General features: G+C 34.2%; 1 protein-coding gene across 1 annotated transcript in view; it reads left to right on the plus strand.

The window, feature by feature from the left end:
* Positions 1-17,521, plus strand: part of LOC134251882 (extracellular matrix protein 3-like) — a 30,166-nt gene extending 12,645 nt beyond the window's left edge. Inside the window, exons 3-25 of the mRNA XM_062734305.1 lie at positions 863-1,006; positions 1,163-1,243; positions 2,169-2,318; positions 2,728-2,856; positions 3,185-3,433; positions 7,231-7,380; positions 7,762-7,971; positions 8,161-8,358; positions 8,802-8,969; positions 9,135-9,317; positions 9,424-9,554; positions 10,535-10,690; positions 10,838-11,045; positions 11,231-11,395; positions 11,508-11,796; positions 11,988-12,087; positions 12,273-12,465; positions 12,636-12,749; positions 12,933-13,057; positions 13,451-13,712; positions 14,617-14,804; positions 14,954-15,097; positions 15,223-17,521. Of these exons, the coding sequence (XP_062590289.1) occupies positions 863-1,006; positions 1,163-1,243; positions 2,169-2,318; positions 2,728-2,856; positions 3,185-3,433; positions 7,231-7,380; positions 7,762-7,971; positions 8,161-8,358; positions 8,802-8,969; positions 9,135-9,317; positions 9,424-9,554; positions 10,535-10,690; positions 10,838-11,045; positions 11,231-11,395; positions 11,508-11,796; positions 11,988-12,087; positions 12,273-12,465; positions 12,636-12,749; positions 12,933-13,057; positions 13,451-13,712; positions 14,617-14,804; positions 14,954-15,097; positions 15,223-15,693 (4,208 nt within the window). The 3' untranslated portion in view covers positions 15,694-17,521. The remainder of the gene's footprint in view (positions 1-862; positions 1,007-1,162; positions 1,244-2,168; positions 2,319-2,727; positions 2,857-3,184; positions 3,434-7,230; positions 7,381-7,761; positions 7,972-8,160; positions 8,359-8,801; positions 8,970-9,134; positions 9,318-9,423; positions 9,555-10,534; positions 10,691-10,837; positions 11,046-11,230; positions 11,396-11,507; positions 11,797-11,987; positions 12,088-12,272; positions 12,466-12,635; positions 12,750-12,932; positions 13,058-13,450; positions 13,713-14,616; positions 14,805-14,953; positions 15,098-15,222) is intronic.
* Positions 17,522-18,440: the final 919 nt, after the last annotated feature.

Here is an 18,440-nt window from a genome sequence, read left to right on the forward strand (position 1 = left end):
AACCAGTTTGTGTTTAAAAAAAAATTGTAAAAATCTAGCAACTATTGATCTTAACATTTTGCCATTATTTAACAATCAAGGTTTTAATTACGATACCCCAGTATAATCTTCCTATGGTTTGAAAGAACTATATACTTTCATCCATTGCAATAAATCATAAATACATATGTCCCAGCTGAATAGAGAAATTAAATCTTTTTCAGACCAAATTAACATTTCTTGTGAAGGGGGGGGGTTCTATTTGGGCAAATGCAATAAAGGAAAATATCTTATTCCATCAAATTAATTTGTTTGTAGAATAGTCTGGCAGACAATACCAGATGAACAGCCACATTAAGTCCAAAATAAATGTCAGTTAGTAAGAATATCACCATAAAATTCAGCATTTATAGACATAAATTATAGACATAGGCTGCTGGGTGTAATTTGTAGCTGAATCTGTACCGAGTCACAAGGTACGAGGAATTATAGCGAAAATCCTAACAAAACAGACACTCTGTGTCATTGAACCAGCCATTTCTGACAGATTCTCTCTGAAAAATGATACACATCCCATCTCCATCAAATCTTCATGTAGCACTCTGCCAATTCTGGTTTTCTCATGTGAATATTGATATGACTTATTGGATACATAGATTCTCTTGTTGATAGATGCTTGGTTTGTTCGACCTAGTCTCAGTATCGTAGCCATCAGAATCCACTGCATGAGCATTGTGTGTCTTCTACCCCTTTTTGATATCATAATAAAGGAAAACAGACATTCTGCTCATTGTATTTTTTATATTTTGCCAATAGGTTAGTTGGCAAATGAATTAACATCATTACTACTGTAATTACCCTGATTATATTCTTATCATTTTAGGGGGAAATGTTTTGCCAAACCAGCCCTTCCATCTTACTTGGTGCCTTATATCTTTTACTGCTGACAGACAGGAAGTGAATGAAACTGACACTTTAGTCATAGAACTACAGAGGAGGGGGCACCTGCAGGAGACAGTCTTTGTCAGTAAGTGACACACCACCCCCAGAGATTTACAACTTCAATTGTTTTTTGCAAATGAGATTCCATTGATTTTCCATGAGTCTGTCAACCATCCATGCATATAATGTAATGAAATTAAATTATTTTAAATTTCTATTAATTATTAATTTTTTTTTCTAGCTATAACAGCTGTCAATGGAAGTGCCAGACTTGGAATTGATACACATAAATGGTTTAATCCCCAAATCCAATTTAATCCAGGTACATTTATAGTCATTTCTGATTTCTACACCCCATCTTGGCAGCATCTTACAGGCCATATTGATGACAACCATTGATCTCAGAGACAAACATTTAATGCCAGTAATTGCAGGCCTTTGATCTCTAACTGCCAGCAAAAGATGCTTATCAAATTAAGTTATCAGGGGCAACAACTGTGTAGAGCAATAAGATACAATGCCAACTGCTGAATTAACAGAAAAAAATTAACAGCTGCTTATTCTGGCAAAGGTTGACACTGTAGATGAGGAGATGTGATTGTTTTATTGTGCACACCGCAAAGGTGTGTTGTATTGCTCTAATAGAAAGGGAAGAGATTCATCGTGCCATGGGTTCATTATTGATTCAGCCAAGCACAGTCTAATTAACATGTATACCATTGTGTCACTCTGGGTCTGTAAAAACAGCTGCTTCATTCACTGATTGTAATGAAACGTTTGATTGGCTTGTATCAGATTTTATTGTAAATATTTAGCTGTAGGTAAAGAAAACATCCGCGGTAGTTTATGCAAAGCAACAGAAATACACGAAAGCCAGACTCTTTCATTGTGCTTTTGCTCGAAGTGAGAAATTGGTATACACATTAGTAAAACATTTGGTAAACAGTTACTGAATTATAATACCTCCGGTTGATTTAGTATCTAATTCTTATATGAGAGATTTGAATGAAATTAAGAAAATAAATCAGATACTGTTGGAATGTTAGGTACCCTTGTGTCTATGTATGAGATATAATCTTAAGTTTCTCTAGGATAGTATAATATCTTTTCGTTTTGCTCTCTTTCATACTTTTTTCCCTCTTTGTAAATATCTGTGTAATGAATATGAGAGGAAACATTTTTAACATTTATAATTTTATAAGGACTTGAGCAGGTACATCTTCAGCTATAGCACATTATTTTTACAGGACAAAGTTTAAAAACTTGGACCCTTCACATAGTGAATGACAACCAGTATGAACGCACAGAAAATTTTCAGTTAAGGCTGACAGATCCTGTATCCACCATTCTAGAATATCCACAGGTTGCTAACTTTACAATCACTGACCCAGAAGATGGTAAAAAATTTTTTCTTCTCAATCTTATTACTGTAAATCACTTTTTATTTGCAAGAACTTTTATTTTCGCATAATTACCCGAGACTATGAGCTCGTGAAAATTTCATTATTCCATATAAAAGTATTCCTTATGATTTCATAGAGGAATAACAACAATTCATGAAAATTATGTCTCAATCGCTAATTAAGATTCAATGACTATCTTGCGAAAATAAGGTGTCACAAAAATTTAGTGATCTACAGTATATCTAAAAGTTAAGCTTCTTGTATACTCTTATTTCGGTTAGCACATTTCAGTTGTAAAGCTTACAATATCTAATGGTTACTATAACAATATTTGCTTGCATCTAACTCAGAATTTGTTTAAATGTTTAAATATTAATTAATATGAATGACGTATATTTTATAGAGCCAGTTGTAGAATTAATGTGGAGAGAGAGACGGGTCTCTGAAGACATTGGAGAAATCTTTGTCCCTGTTCGACGCACCCAGGGTGACCTCAGAGATGAACTCACAGTCATTTGTGGAACTTTGTCAGGTAAAGCAGTAAGATGTTATAATTACCGGTACCTCACACCTATACCTGACTTTAAAATGAAAAAAATAAGCACATAAATTTATTTTTTAGGCTAGTGTTATATAGACAAGAATCCTCTATAACAACTGTAGGAAGACATATTTTTATCAGTAATTAACAAAAGATTAAAAGTAACATACTGTTGATCAGTTTATTATCTAAAAAAAATATGAATTTAAATTAGATTTAGAAAATTTTTGGTGCATAAAGACTTTATGTTCATGTCTTTAATTGAAAAATGGTGGGGGAAATATACAGATAACTCCAGTTTTATTTTCATTTTATGAAGGTACAGCAACAGGGACCCCCCCAGGAAAGGTTCTTTCAGGGTCAGACTACTTCAGTCGACCGTTTGATCATCGCAGCGTCATCAGGTTTGGTCCCCAGGAACAGGACCGACTCTGCAAGGTGACTCTCATTGATGATTCGCTTTACGAGGGGGAGGAGAGCTTCAAGGTCGTCCTGACAGATGTCCTGGGTGGGCAGATCGGTGCCCTAAATGAGACCATTATCCTCATTGAACCAGACGCTGAAGATGGTAATTTCTGCTCTAATTTTTAATGATGCCTTGTTTTTAAATTAACAGCACATGATAAAATTAACTTTCATTATCATAAAAAGGAATCTCTTTTTTTTTTGCATTGCCACCTTGTTCTGATCCAAAGTTAACAGCTGCATATCATATAGGATTCTTTAAAGGAATTTGACTAGTAGATATAAACTAAATGTTTGAAATCATAAAACTTTTTATTTGCCCCAGTTATTTCTGTTCATTTAAAAATGTAGCAATTTATTTTTGGTGTCATTTATTTTATTGCTGAAGAAAAATCTGAGCTATGTGTACTTTCATAGTTTTTTATTTATCCTAGTTAGAGTACATTAAAACAAAAACAAAGTAATAGTTGAATAAACTTAAATTTTGTTTATACATGTATGCTTTAAATTCTTATCTAATTCAGGAGAATGAAGGAAATTTTAAATTCTCATCAAAGAGATTATTTTTAGCTTTACATGGAATTTGATATTCAAAAATGACAATCACGTTGAATTGCTGAAGCCAAGCCAAGTTTTAAATCTAGAGTAATCCTTAGAAAACCTTGTAAAACTAACTTGAACGATCCTCAATATTAGTTTTAAAGTTTTTAAGTTGAAAGAGAGCATAGAAATGCCATGCTAACATTATGGAAATAAATATCCTTGCTATCAGCTTTGTATCAAGGGAACAAGACCTATAATTGTATAGTTAATTTGCAAACAAAGTTGCTAGCAACTAGTAGTTCAATTCCTATGCAGTAAAATCAAAGGCTGTCAGAGCCTTGTCTAGTGAAGATTGAGAGGACATTAGGTAGCAAACTTGACATCATGGTAATTGTTTTAGTAGAAATATTATTTCAATTTAATCAATAAACCATAGGTTGTTTTCTAAAAAAAAAAAAAAAAAAAAAAAAAAAAAATCAGGGTATGAAACATAAAAAAAAATTAATCTGCATCAGTTTTGTTGCAAGAGTTTTCAGTAATGATATGACCCATATGGCCCTTTGTTATGCTCAAGACATTTTCTTTGCAAGAAATATAAAACAGAAGAATTAGCATATATTTTCATACAAGGACTCTATGGGGACACATTCAGTTACAGACTGGTCAGAAGAGAGACAGATTATTACTCATAATATTTATTATCATATCCTCGGCTCAATTACAGTATATCACCCAAGATGATTTGATAGATGTCCTGACCTGTTGGGTTCATTTAGATACATTAAACAATGCCCAAGGGCGTAATAACATCTGCTATGCATATGCATCCCAAACCATCACTGCAGACAGTTCTCCCTGATGAGGAAAATCCTATTTGACTCTCTGGTCAATTATCCTGCCCCCCTTGTCAGTTTTACTACTGGAGATAAAATATATCACCAATTTGCTGGTATTTTGACATTAATTCTGTATTAATTGAAGGAGACATTAGAATGATATGGAGAGGAAAACACCCATGGGATTTTATATTTTCAAACATCTAAAGCATTAATTTTCCCCTATGTCTAGACACAGAAACAAGCACCTGCAAAATAATATGTTTTTTCATGTATTTCAGAAGAATTTGATATTTTATCATTGAAAAATTAATTTCTTATTAACAGAATGCCAAATGCCATAGATAAAGGCTGCATGTTTTTATCAGTGTGAAGGACTAGATAACTTTTCAGTGTGTGGTCAGGGGATAGGAGGAGATGAGATAGTGTGAGTTGTAGAGTTTAGGTGTCAAGTTGATGGAGGGATTTCAGAAATCACATCCCATCTGCTGTTTGCCTTTCACCTCATGGTGTGATTGATGACTGGATAAATCAGAGAGATGAACCCTGTAAAACAAATGTTATGACCACCTGAAGTGAAAAAAGTGTACATAAATCGGAGATGTGCTACTTTTTATTTTCTATAATTCGGAGGGCACCCCTTTGATGCTATGATTGTTTATTTCTGTTAGTATTGCAAATTGTATATTTATTAGGGAAAAGGAGAATCTTATTGAGGGAGAAGGTGCATATGTTTTACCAATTTTTTTGTATCTTAATTCATTTATTTTTCTTTTGCTAGTGTGAGTTGACCTGGTGAGAATTTTGTGTTCTGTCAGAATAAAAAGGAATTTCTTGACAGGGGAAATTGACAAAGCTATCTTGCTAAATTCCTGCTGGTTCTTTTTTAGCATTTTCTGTTGTTTGCAGAGTTTTTGAAATAAGTAGTCTTGACAGGCCAATCTAAACCTATTTCCATAAATTTTCTTGGCTCAGTGCACAGGGGAAAATCTTAGTCGTTATGGATGTGCTCGGCAATTAACGAATATATTTTCAAGTGCAAACTGGCAAAATTATCTTTTGAATTGCTAAATGTATTGGCAACATGAAATGGAAAACTCAAAATTGATAAAGATAAGAAATATTTATCTCCTGCAGTTGTGACTTTTAACGGGCATTGAGTTACTTATGCCATAGTTTTTATGACTTTTTAAGACTGCTTGTGGGGAAGCATGAGTCAACTGCTGTTAACCACAGAAATAAAAATGTGAAAAATTATCCTCATAATTGTTTTAAAAATCATAAAGTCTGCAAATGTACAGGACTCTTTAAAAGAAACATTGTTTCATGTTGGAAAATCGAGACAGGTTCAAGTGTTTTATTTGCCCCCAGAGATCATGAAGATTCAAAAGGCTATTTTTTTCTATGCATAAAAAAACAGATTTTGATATGAAAAATCATCAGCACCCTATGGTGAAGAGTGATGATTGCCTCAAGCCAAATGATCACAAAAAAGATGTTTTCAGGGGTTTTGTTATAATGACAAGTTGATAAAATTATCATAGAAAATGAAAATAAGATAGAGGTTATCTGTAACAGTAGATGACTGCTTTCAAATCGGCTTTGGTTGTAATTTGTGAGTAGGATGAGCCACTGACAAGCCACTGAGAGCTCATGTCGCCCCGCTGAGGGTTTTTATCAGCTTCTGCCACAGTAACCTCCCCTGTGTAATTTGACCTGAAGATAGTAGAAGTACATTTTTATCTTGAAGCTTGTTTCATCTTTGGATTTAGATTAATTAAATTATTTTTTTTCTTTAAGGAAGAGATGAAATGTAATTTGGTTTGTTGGTCTTTTCAAACTTTGATAATACAATTAAAATTTATATGAAAGAAAAACAACCAAAAAAAAAGGGGAGAAAGAAAGGAAAAGACAAGAAACAAAAAATATATTATTAATAAAAGTTTATAGAGTTAAAACCAAGCCAAGAAAATTATTCATGCTGCAACTGTAAAATGCACTGTACAGTACTACCCAGTACAAATCACTTAGTCTAGTATTATCCTTGGCATTTAGTAACTGTAAAAGTGCAGTTGATACTTATATCCCCTGTTTTGCCAATATGTGCCCAGTGTAATAGGATTTTAGAGGTTAGGAGTACATGCATATGTAATGGTAGACGGCATATTAATTTAAAGGAAACTTTCTTTTCATATATAATCTTGTTCACTAAACTACTTCATAATAATTGCCACTTGTGAAGTAATACATGTACTGTTAATTTATTGAAGTATTGACTAATAGGCCGTGAAATATAATATTATGGACATATTTCAATTTCAATTGACTATATTTGCTTTTGACACTAAGGTTTTTTTTTCTTTGCTTAGATAAAAGAATTCTCTAAAATAAATACATGTATCATATTTGAAGATTTCTGGAATTTCTATCACTAGCAGATAGTTAATTTTAAAATGAAAGTACAAGTAAAAAAAAATGTTTGAAAAGTAAGTTTCAAAATACAAACTTCACAATTTTGTAGAGCCCCAGTTTTCATTTGAGAGATCAGAGTATGTGGTTGATGAGAGTGAAAAGCAGATAGAGGTGGGGATCCGAAGGAGTGGAACTGACCTCTCCAAGCCGTCCAGTGTGACAATCCGCTCACGCATGACCAATCCCAAGTCAGCCCAAGGTCAGTAAAAAAACCACTGGAATAAGATTTTTATAAATTGATAAGGTTGAAACAGATCAGTAGGTTGTGATTTTGAAGTTCGAGAGAGAGAGAGAGAGAGAGAGAGAGAAGAGGTTTTATTTGATGGTTGGCCTGTACACAGTAGGTGTGATGTTCTGGCAGAAATACAAACTGACCAACCTCAATTCTGACCAAAAAAATAGATAAAATCACACTGTGTGAAATAAAAAAGATAGGGAATCAGTTTATTAGTGCAGATAGAACAGCTGATTTGATAACAGATATCTTTTAAACAAGAACTTTTTTTTTAATTCTGAAGATAAGAATTTCAGGTCTGGAATGAAAAATAAATAATTAATGGTGTTAATCATTGTGTTTCAGCTGGATTAGACTACATTGCAGTTAATAAGATCCTAGATTTTGCTCCGGGTGTAACATTGAATACAATATCAATCCAGATTCTGGATGACCTTGGGAGACCTCACCTTGAAGGGATAGAGCACTTCCAGATAGTGCTGAAATCTACAATCGGAGGGTCACTGGGGTCTCCAGATAGAGCCTTGGTCTACATCAATGACTCTGTATCAGATGGTAGGAGTTCAGGATTATGTGTCCTGACTACATATTATCTACATACAAATAATTAAGATAATTAAGATTTTTAAATTAAAAAAAATTACCGATATACAAAAAAAAAAACTTCAAATTGTTCTGTGTGATTTTCTTTATTTATAAAACAAGGCATGACCTTTATTTCTCTTTCTGAAATGCAATTTTCAGTTCCCTCTATGCAATTTGAAGACCCTGAGTATTTTGTAAATGAGGAGCAAGGTTTTGCTGAAGCTGTAATTGTTAGATCAGGGGACATAAGCCATGATTCCAGCGTGAGGTGTTACACCAGGCAGTCTACAGCCCGCGTGACCAAGGACTTCAGGGAGAGGATGGACACAGATGGCTCACTGATTCATTTTAAGCCTGGTTGATATTCTATACTATAGTATTGATAAATTAGTTAAATGAAATGAATTTCCAGTTTAATTTGAATTCTCAAGATGAACAGTTGTTGATGTTTTTTTTGCACTCTTTAAGTATTTCAGTTATAATAAACATTTACATTTCATAAATTCAGTGAGGGAAATAGCATTAAAATCTGAGAAATTCATTAAAAGTTACTGAAGTCCTTTTTAGGGGAAAATGAAAAGTTTAACTTCAATAGACTTTTAAGTTTTCTAAATTCACAAAAAATTTTGTCAAGTTCTTCACTCTCATTCTTTTAAATTATAAGACAAGACTAAATGAATTGAGTTAAATCAAGGTTGAAATGAAGAATGATTGGCATTCACTTTTGGAACCAAGACAGCAATAATAGTTACTGGTGTTAGTGTAAGTTTTTATGTTTGTACGATACCTTGTTGTTACAGGTGAGAGACAGAAGTCTTGCCGAGTGTATATTGTGAATGACAATATATATGAGCCAGATTCTGAGGTATTTAGGCTAGTTCTTGGAAATCCTTGGAGCCTGGCAGCTGGATTAGCAACAGTTGGAAGGATGAACTCAACAACTATTAGAATTAATGATGATTCAGATAGTGAGAGACATTTTAAATCATTAATGGTTTCAATTTATAAACTTCTTTAATTTTTTTTTCCTTCAAGGATTTTCATATACATGAACTCCTATCAGTATTACATGTAGCATTATTCCAATATTTTTTTTGTTCAAATTCCTTATTAAGTCATTTTCTTAATTTCAGAGCCTATTATTAAATTTTCACGACCGAGATACTTTGTGAATGAGCCACTTCTACCTGGGGATGTGTCAAAGGTCATAATTCCTGTTAGAAGACTTGGGGACGTCTCAGGAGTGTCTAAGGTTCTGTTCCATACCAAAGATGGCTCTGCCCACAGTGGAAAGGATTACGATCCACTTGCTAAAGGTAAGGAAAATAAATGCTACCTGATTTTATATCTGTATTCAAGCATATACTTCAAATTACTTGCAGTAGAGATAAGCTCGCCAATTTGTTTGTTCTTTCCCAACAGAATTACTGTTTAATCCTGGTATGTCAACAATACATGTGGAGATTTCCATTCTTCATGATGCCAGAAGGGAGATAAGTGAGATTTTCACTGTACACTTGGGACAAGACAGAAATGGAATAGCAGAGGTCAAGGTAAAATAAAAGTTTATCTTGTTTTAACTAATTTAGATTTTTAAAGAATTTTCTTAATTATACCCCCCGCAAACAAAGTTTGAGGGGGTATATAGGAATCACCTTGTCCGTCTGTCCGTGCAAACGTGTCCGGTCCATATCTTTCTTACGGAGGGACATTAGAATCTACTACTCCACACAAAGATTGCCCATGACCTAAGGGTGTGTCATGACCTTGACCCAAGGTCATTTGGGGAAGTTCAAGGTCACTGGAAGAAAAAGTTCATAATTCGTGTCCAGTCCATATCTTTCTTATGGATAAACTTGGTAGGTTCTCATTTCACACAAAGATTGCCCATGACCCAAGGGTGTGTCATGACCTTGACCCAAGGTCATTTGGGGAAGTTCAAGGTCACTGGAATAAAAATTTCATAATTCGTGTCCGGTCTACATCTTTTTTATGGATAAACTTGGTAGGTTCTCATTCTACACAAGGATTGCCCATGACGCAAGGGTTTGTCATGATCTTGACCCAAGGTCATTTGGGGAAGTTCAAGGTCACTGGAAGAAAAAGTTCATAATTCATGTCCGGTCCATATCTTTCTTATTGATAAACTTGGTAGGTTCTTATTTCACACAAAGATTGCCCATGACCCAAGGGTATGTCATGACCTTGACCCAAGGTCATTTGGGGAATTTCAAGGTCACTGGAAGAAAAATTTCATAATTCATGTGTGATACATATCTTTATTATGGAAAAACTTACTTCTGAAAAAACCCAGCGGGGGGTATTTTGTCCCGTTTGGACAGTTCTAGTTTTCAACTAAATGCTAAATTTGATTTATAGTTAGTTTTAATCATGGCTTAGGATAATTCGAAGGGTCATATTATATATCATATAATCTGATTTTCTTCTCAAAAAACTTAATTTTAATATTTCATTAGTTTTTCTTTTTTTAAAAATTTTAAATTGTGATAATAAATAAAACATTATTTTTCAGAGAAATGCTCGGGCTCAGGTTGTGATTGAGGAGAAGAATCGATTGGCTGACGTTGTGTTCCCTCTGAGACCACTGGCAGTATCACTCCGAGATTACGACAGAGCTTCCACGGCAGATGTTCACCCGGTCAACGGATACCCCGTCATCTGTATCACTGTATGTACAACAGTGAAAAATCTTACTAAAACATACTATTTAGTGTCGTACAAATTATCCATAATATTTACTCCTTTATAGATTTGAAATGACTAGTCATTCTGATCGCCATATTGTGGATTGAGTACATAATTCTTTTTGTTTCAGGCTTGCAACCCAATGCACCCACAGTACACAAAATTATCTCAGGTTTGTAGGGATTCTAGAATTGACAATAAAGCCACAAGATTTCGCTGGAAAGTTGCTGCACCAACAGAGAAATATGGAGTGACTCATCCCCTGGAAGACATAAGATCCACCACCTTTTTTGCTGCTACAAATGGAATCACTCTTGACAGTATATACTTCACTGCAGGTGAGTTAAAATAAGAATCGCAGCATATTATGACAAGAAAGTAATATTTATAAATTCCAGTTATTGTGCTCTGTTAGGAAGTTGTATGTAATTGGGAGGGATGGGGCAAAATTAATCTTTTGCTTTGAACAAATTGGAGTGATGCCATAAAAAATAATTTAATATTTTATACTGCATATTTCCAGGCAGTAGAGTACAGTGCATTGCTAGAGCCTTCAATTCTGAAGGTCACCCAGGTAAAGAAATGACCAGTAGACCAGTGATCATTGACAATAGGAATGGAATCTGTATGCCCAGGCAGAATGGGTCTCCAGGGAATCAACCATATCAAGCAAGCATCAGATACCAAGGTAGGAAAACACTAGCCTATGGTCAAAGTAGTCATTATACCCAAACTTAAAGTTTCCAAGTGTTTAGCTAAATAGCCAAACAGGTAAGGTGTATTAATTTCTCATTTTGTAGGTCCTAAAAGCAGGGATCATCCCAACACAGTTAAGATTTCGGTCACCATCCCCCATACTGATGGCCTTCTGCCAGTGGTCTCCACATATCAGCCATCTAACTTTGATTACATCCTGACACCCAGCAGTCTGAGAGTAGCCCAGCACCAGTGCTCTAACTTACTGGATGCCACAGAACACTTAGGAGGGTTCACTTCTAATGTCACTCGCCATCGTAACGCTGTAGGGGATGCAGAACCTAATCAACATAATGTGGACCTACGTTCAGCACCCACTCTCAGGTTTTACAGGTAAACAAAATTCGAATAATATGGCTGTTGTAATTAGGTTTAATATGTACGGATTTATTCTTTTTTTAACATGATTTTATTACTAGTATGATGCAAAATAAATCAAGGATCTTGGAAATGAAATTACTGAGTTTGTTGTTGTGAATATCAGACTTATTTTATTTGAATATCAAATCACTTGTTTCTTTTAGGAACTTGGACATAGAATCTTGTGTATGGGAGATAACTGGTTACTTTGGCCTGTCTGAACTGGTGTCAAAGTGCGGAGGTCAAATCAGGTCAGATGGACAGGTCAGTATCAGTCAATTTTGACAAAGCAAACATTGTATAGAGGAAGTTTTTGAAAATTCAAAATGGGGCAATTTCATTGGAGAATAGCATTATCATTTCAAATCAACAGTGTCTGCATGAGTGAATTAATTGTAAAAAAAGCTTTATGAAATAAGCTAATTGTTCTTAATTTCCTCTGATTACAGTCCATTTCCTCTACACTGTCTGCAATCACCCTGGATGTGTGGCTGTATGTGTCCTATGTCAGGTATTCCCCAGCTGTCCCTGGGGCGTGGTTCCATCAGGACCACCAAACGGTTCTACCCCTGACTTTCGTGTACAACACGGGTATCATGTGGGGGGAAGGAATTGTATCCCCATCTACAGTCGATGTCAAAGGTATCCATCTGAATGTAGATTTTAAAATGTTTATTCTGTACTGTCTTTATGAATGCCACAGTATGTATGATTTGCATTCATCATATATTTCTTCAGTTCTCAGTATTGTATCCACATGTTGAATGAAACACTGTATTTTAGACCTAGGATGCATCTTGATTTATTTTCAGGGAGCTTGTATCCGTCAGCCATGAGAGTTCTAGATGATGGCAGACTACATGTGTCTTTCACTACTAAGGCAGCTTTTACTGGAAAATTCATACTACAGGATACCTCACCACAAGGTAGACAATTTTAAAGCTTAACAAAGAAGTCCAACTTTAAATTGTGGAAGAATGAGGTTTTCAAATCACAGTTGAATTAAGAAAAAATATGGTACATGTATAAGATATAATATTTCAATTTTTCTGAACTTTTCTTCATGATTGTTTGATCATCAAGAGTTTGATGAATGTTTACCATTACAGGTGTACTAACATCATTTGTGACTTCACCCGACCACCCAGGATTATCTCTGACACTGCAGCTTTTGGGCGGAGATTCAACGTTCAACCAACCAGAACAACTCTGGCAGTTTGAATCTAATTTTGCAGTAAGAATATAAATTCTGAATTTTGTACTTTAAAAAATCAATTTTTACAAAAATTTGCTATAAGAATTTAAAACTTTATATTAATTATAAACATTGCAGAAATGTATATCTTTTTATTGAATTTTATAGTAAAAATCAAATATGAGTGAATTTGCACAATTTGGAGTTAACTTTGAATAAGTTTTGCAGTAGAAATGTTTTAAGAATGAGGGAAAACTGAAAATTTCAGCAATATTAAGTCATGCATTTTCCACTGTGTGAAATTTGGTTTTTTGAACCTTTGATATGGATCTGTATTCAAATAAAGCTTTAAGTAATAAAATACATTCACCTTATTTTTGTAGCTTCAGATTTGATATTTGATGCACTAATGTTTAAGAATTCCTTTAACAGATTGAAGACTACACCGGTGTATACAACATTTCTCTGATCCCCTGTCTGACCCCGGTCCATCAGACCTACATGACTGATGGTCCCTGCTACCCCCAGGCCCCCGTCTCTTTCTCCCTCCCTGTCCAGTTCCAGCAGATCAGTGACCCCGTCCCAGTGGAGTACACACTGGACACCGACTTCCACTTGATGAGAAAGAAAGAACAGTGGATGTCTGAAGACCCAGGGAAATACACACAGAACAGGGTCTCCTCCTTTGCTCCCGGTAAGAGTTTGGCAAATACAAAAGAAAGCTTTTTTCTATGGCACTTGCAATAGAAAGCATTCCCTTATACAAAAAAGGATGCTTGAATATTTTTTATCTGAAAAGTTTGCAACAGGTAGAGTTTTTGATTAAGTTAAATTTTGTAACAATGGAGTAAAAATAGTGACTGGTATATTCCCCCCTTCTTCCCAAAGAACTGTATGCGGTATTAACCAACATTTGCCCCCCAAAATCAAACTTTGATGGAGTAATATTTAATTAAGTCCTTAAACAGGGGAGTATATGCTGACTTCAAAGCACTGAATAATTTCATAAGTAATGACGTCATATGTACGTAATGACGTCACAAATATGACGTAATTTCAGTTTTTTATGAATTTTGCAGAAAAATGTACATATTTCGTCGATATTTTAAATAAAAGTCACCGAGCGCATGTGTGTTCAGGATAAATATTTTGATATAATGTGTAGAATGATAATATCAATGAAATATGTCAATATTGTTCCTGAACACACATGCGCTCTATAAATTTTAAAGCTTAAATTGTTGAAATTTTGTCCATTTTGTCCTCTTTCTGAAAAAGGATATAAAATCGGACTAGTTTATGACGTCATAAAAACAGAAATTGTGAATACACTGCTCTGGAACTATAATATTTTCTGTTAACTTATATTTCTCGTACAATTTATTGAATTCAGCACATTTCAGGAAGTTTTCAAAATTTGACTTTTGTGGGGGCAAACATATGCAATATACCGCATATAGTTCTTTGCCCAATTTATTTTCGCTCAAAACCTTGAAGAAATGAAGAATGGCATTCAATTTTTAATCTGTGAAATGAAGCGTATTTGCACAAATTATTTAGTAAATAATATAGTGATGTCCATTAATTTGTTTTTATAGGTGAGAAAATCTATGGTAGAATTGACATTAAAAGTGTCCAGAGGATGGGGGAGCATTTACAGGTGTCTCTGGAGAAAGTTTTCATTTGCTCAGGCAAGGATGGCTACATTCCAACATTTGATCCAGAATCTGAACAATATGGCTGCCTCTCAGACTCGGAAAAATTACAGTATCACCTGAAAATAATTGTAAGTTTACAGCAGGAATTCAGTTATGATCCTATGAATTGTGTATGTTTCAATAAAATTTTATTTTTATTCCAGTTTTCTTGTTTGATTTAGACCTAGAGGTAAGCAATTCAAGATAAATGTACTCACTTTATTTTTTGCAATTGTAGGACCGCTTGGCTCCTTTTACAGTTGATAAAGATTTGAATGGAATACCTTTATCAGCCAAACTGGCCGAGGAAGATGCAGCCATTAGACTGGTCAAACAGCCTGGAGCAGATGGATTTGTTATTGATACTGAACCACTCTTCAAGGTAAGGGGAAAATAGTGATGAAAAGTTATATTTTAATAAGCGATCCATCAGTTGATTCTCACTATTTATTTATTCAATCAAAATTAGAAATTTTGATTTTAAATTGATTTTTTCCTTCTTTTTAGAGTGATCCTGACAGACTCTGGTTTCTGCATGTTGTCTACAATTTACATTCACCGAATACTCAAGATGGCAGGATAGCCCCCTACCACTCCCTGCCTGTTGATAACACAGCCCCTCATTGGCTGAGGAGACAGAGAAGGTCCCCTAAGGATGAGTTAGGACTATCAGGAAAAGGAACCAATATGATCCGGATTGTTCTCACAGAGAAGCATTACGAGGAGGAGGACATGAGGGCTGGAGTATCCGAGGTTTCTGAGGACCAGAAGGGAGAGAGGTCCTCACTCATTCCAATACTTGTAGGAATAGCAGTGTTACTGTGTCTGACTCTTATATTGCTCATATTCATCATTCGAAAAAAGAGGAAGGACTCCTCACCCCCTCCCACCCCTGATAGTACGATGACTGTGGTGTCTACTGGACCTCGCAAGGTTGTGGTCAAAATTGACACACAGGGAGATTTTACAGAGGTTTAACTCATCTTCAGGTTCCAGATTGGAGAGAAATCGATTAATATCAAAAGAAAGAATACTCAAATATAGTACCAAATGATATTTCATGATATTATACCATATTTTCACATCAGCATCCATTTAGTCTCTGATATTGAAGTAGAAATAATTTATGAAGTGATATATAGAAATCCAAAGTCATTATCTTCATATGTGTACACAGTACAATGTATATATGCTCTTTTTAATTATTATGAAAAAAATCAGAGGCATGGCTATTGAATCAAGAAGTATATCATGAAACAAACACTCAAATCACTTGCTTTGTATTAATGACTATAAATAATGCATTCCATTGGTTGTATTAAATGAGTGCTCTATGATATCAAACCAAGTTTGATATGCTTTCTGTGTATCTTATGTGTGCCTTATGAAAGTGATATTTTTGCATATTAATCATTATTTCATTCATGTGTGCTTTAAGAATAATAATTCTTGTGTTAATTGCTGTAAAGTGCACACTGTTACTGAAGCATGTGCACATACTCTCTGTATTTAATGATGTCATGAATTTTATATCCTGTGCATTCCAAAATGTAACAATCATGATTGTATTGCTTGTACTGTATAAATTTTTTAGCATTGAAAATGAAATCAAATGTTATGCTGTACTGTTTTAAAAACATGAAAGTTGTAGATGTTTCCTTAAATGCTGCAAATACTCATCCTATCTTTGTGTAATAACAAAGAAAATGTGTCAAATGGTGTGTTTGTATATTATCCTTGTTCCCTCTTTTCTCATAATATGGAAAATAGTATTTTCATGGCTGCATGTTTTACAAAATTGTTTTAGGTGAAATGTTGTTTGTAGAAAATTTTATTACATTTGATTGCGTGTATGTTTTTTTTTTTTTTTTTTTTTTTTTTTACATACTTTTACTATAATTATGGCTTTAATTGTTGTGCAGGACATTTTTTGAGTTTTATTTAATATTGGGCTTTTTTGTTTTTAATTTCTGAAAACAGGTATTTTCACATTGATACTTTTTGAGGTCTTATCTTTTTAAAATTGGAATATATGTAATACTGTATAATCCCTATTAACCGCCCCTGCCCCTATAAGCGCCCCTCTAGGTCTTTTTTAATTGTCAGGAAATAAGGGCCCCCTGTACAGTGATTAAAATCATCTAGAATCGTATCAAAAGTCTGCCAAGATTTGAAGAAAGTGAAAATGAAACTTTCTATAATCCAATTTCTTGGTGGAATATGAATCATTTAGCATAATATGGAAGGATTATCTTCACTTAAAGTAAAGTTAGACATATTTTAGTGTTTCTTTGAATTTATTTTTTTTTCAAAAGATTTTTTGAAATTAAAATATGACATTAAATTTTAGGAAGAGAATACCAAAATAACCGCCCCCTTTTCGCAATTTTCTAAGCGCCCGGGGCGGTTAATAGGGATTATACGGTAATAAAAAGAATGAATTATTAATAATGACAGTTTACATCTACATATGTTAATATGATATTATAAGTATATATATCAGTATAGTTTGAAAATCAATCAAGTATCATATTTTAAAAATATAGATATGGAATATTTTGAATTAATTCTTAAATGTTAGTGCGTTTTCAGAATATGGTCATGGGATTTATAAACTTTATACTTTTGTGTTCGGGTGAAAAAAAGCTTTAATCTGGTTGTTTTAATTTATTTTTCTTTAATTAATTGTTGCATTATTTTTAAAGTGCTATTTACATATATTTCAATACTTCAAAGTATGCTGAAATGATATTTGTGTATGCTGACTATTTAAATGTATGGAATAAAAACATGCATAAAGTGTTAACTTTAGTTTATCTGACAAGTTTATCTGACAAGAAAGGTTTCACTAAATGTAAACTATGGTTTACAAATCTAAACTATAGCTAAAGAATGTTTACGGTTGTAATTATAGTTTTCAGAGAACTGAGGCAGAATCTCTGAATTTGTATGGGAGATGCACATTTTTTTCATGATATAAACTATATAAACACCTGATGTCATAGATAAGCATATAATGGCAGTGTCCATGTTTTGCTGTGGGAAACCAAAAATATCAAAAATCAAAAAGTGAAACAGGAGGTGCACAATGGCAGTATGTAATCAAGATTCTGTGAAAGTTTCATCAAATTTCATTCAATGGTATGAGTGGAGTTTAGGATAAGAGATGGGTACCCCAACAGACAGACAGACAGACATACCGATTACTATATACCTCCCCACTTTTCAAGCCAGGCATATAAAAATAGAAGATGCACAATGACACTATGTAACAAACATTCTGTGAGAAATCTTGTTAAATATTGTTCAGTGGTAAAAGAGGAGTTGGGGATTAGAGATGGGTACCCCAAAGCGTAAATGAAGGACGTACGGAAAGACGGCTGGACAGACAGGTGGACGGACATACCGATTACTATATACCCTCCCGTTTTTCAGCGGGGTGTATAAAAATTTATTGACACTTTCACAAAATCATTGTTATATAGTGCAATTCATACCCCCGCTTGAAAAGTGGGAGGGTATACTGTAATCGGTATGTCCATCCGTCTGTAATTGCTTCCTAGAGGTTAAAAAGTGTTTTGAGTCGGGCCATTTTTAGCCAGTCGGCCAGGAGAGGGAAACCGATCAAGTCTTTTTAAAGATGGCCTTTTCTGCAACTTCTATAACCACTAAATAAAACTTTAATGATAATATCACAGAATGTTATATATAATGCCACTGTGCAC

This window comes from Saccostrea cucullata, unplaced genomic scaffold (assembly GCF_032062105.1).
Source record: "Saccostrea cucullata isolate Sc308-1 unplaced genomic scaffold, CSIRO_AGI_Scuc_v1 ctg599, whole genome shotgun sequence".
NCBI lineage: Eukaryota > Metazoa > Mollusca > Bivalvia > Ostreida > Ostreidae > Saccostrea > Saccostrea cuccullata.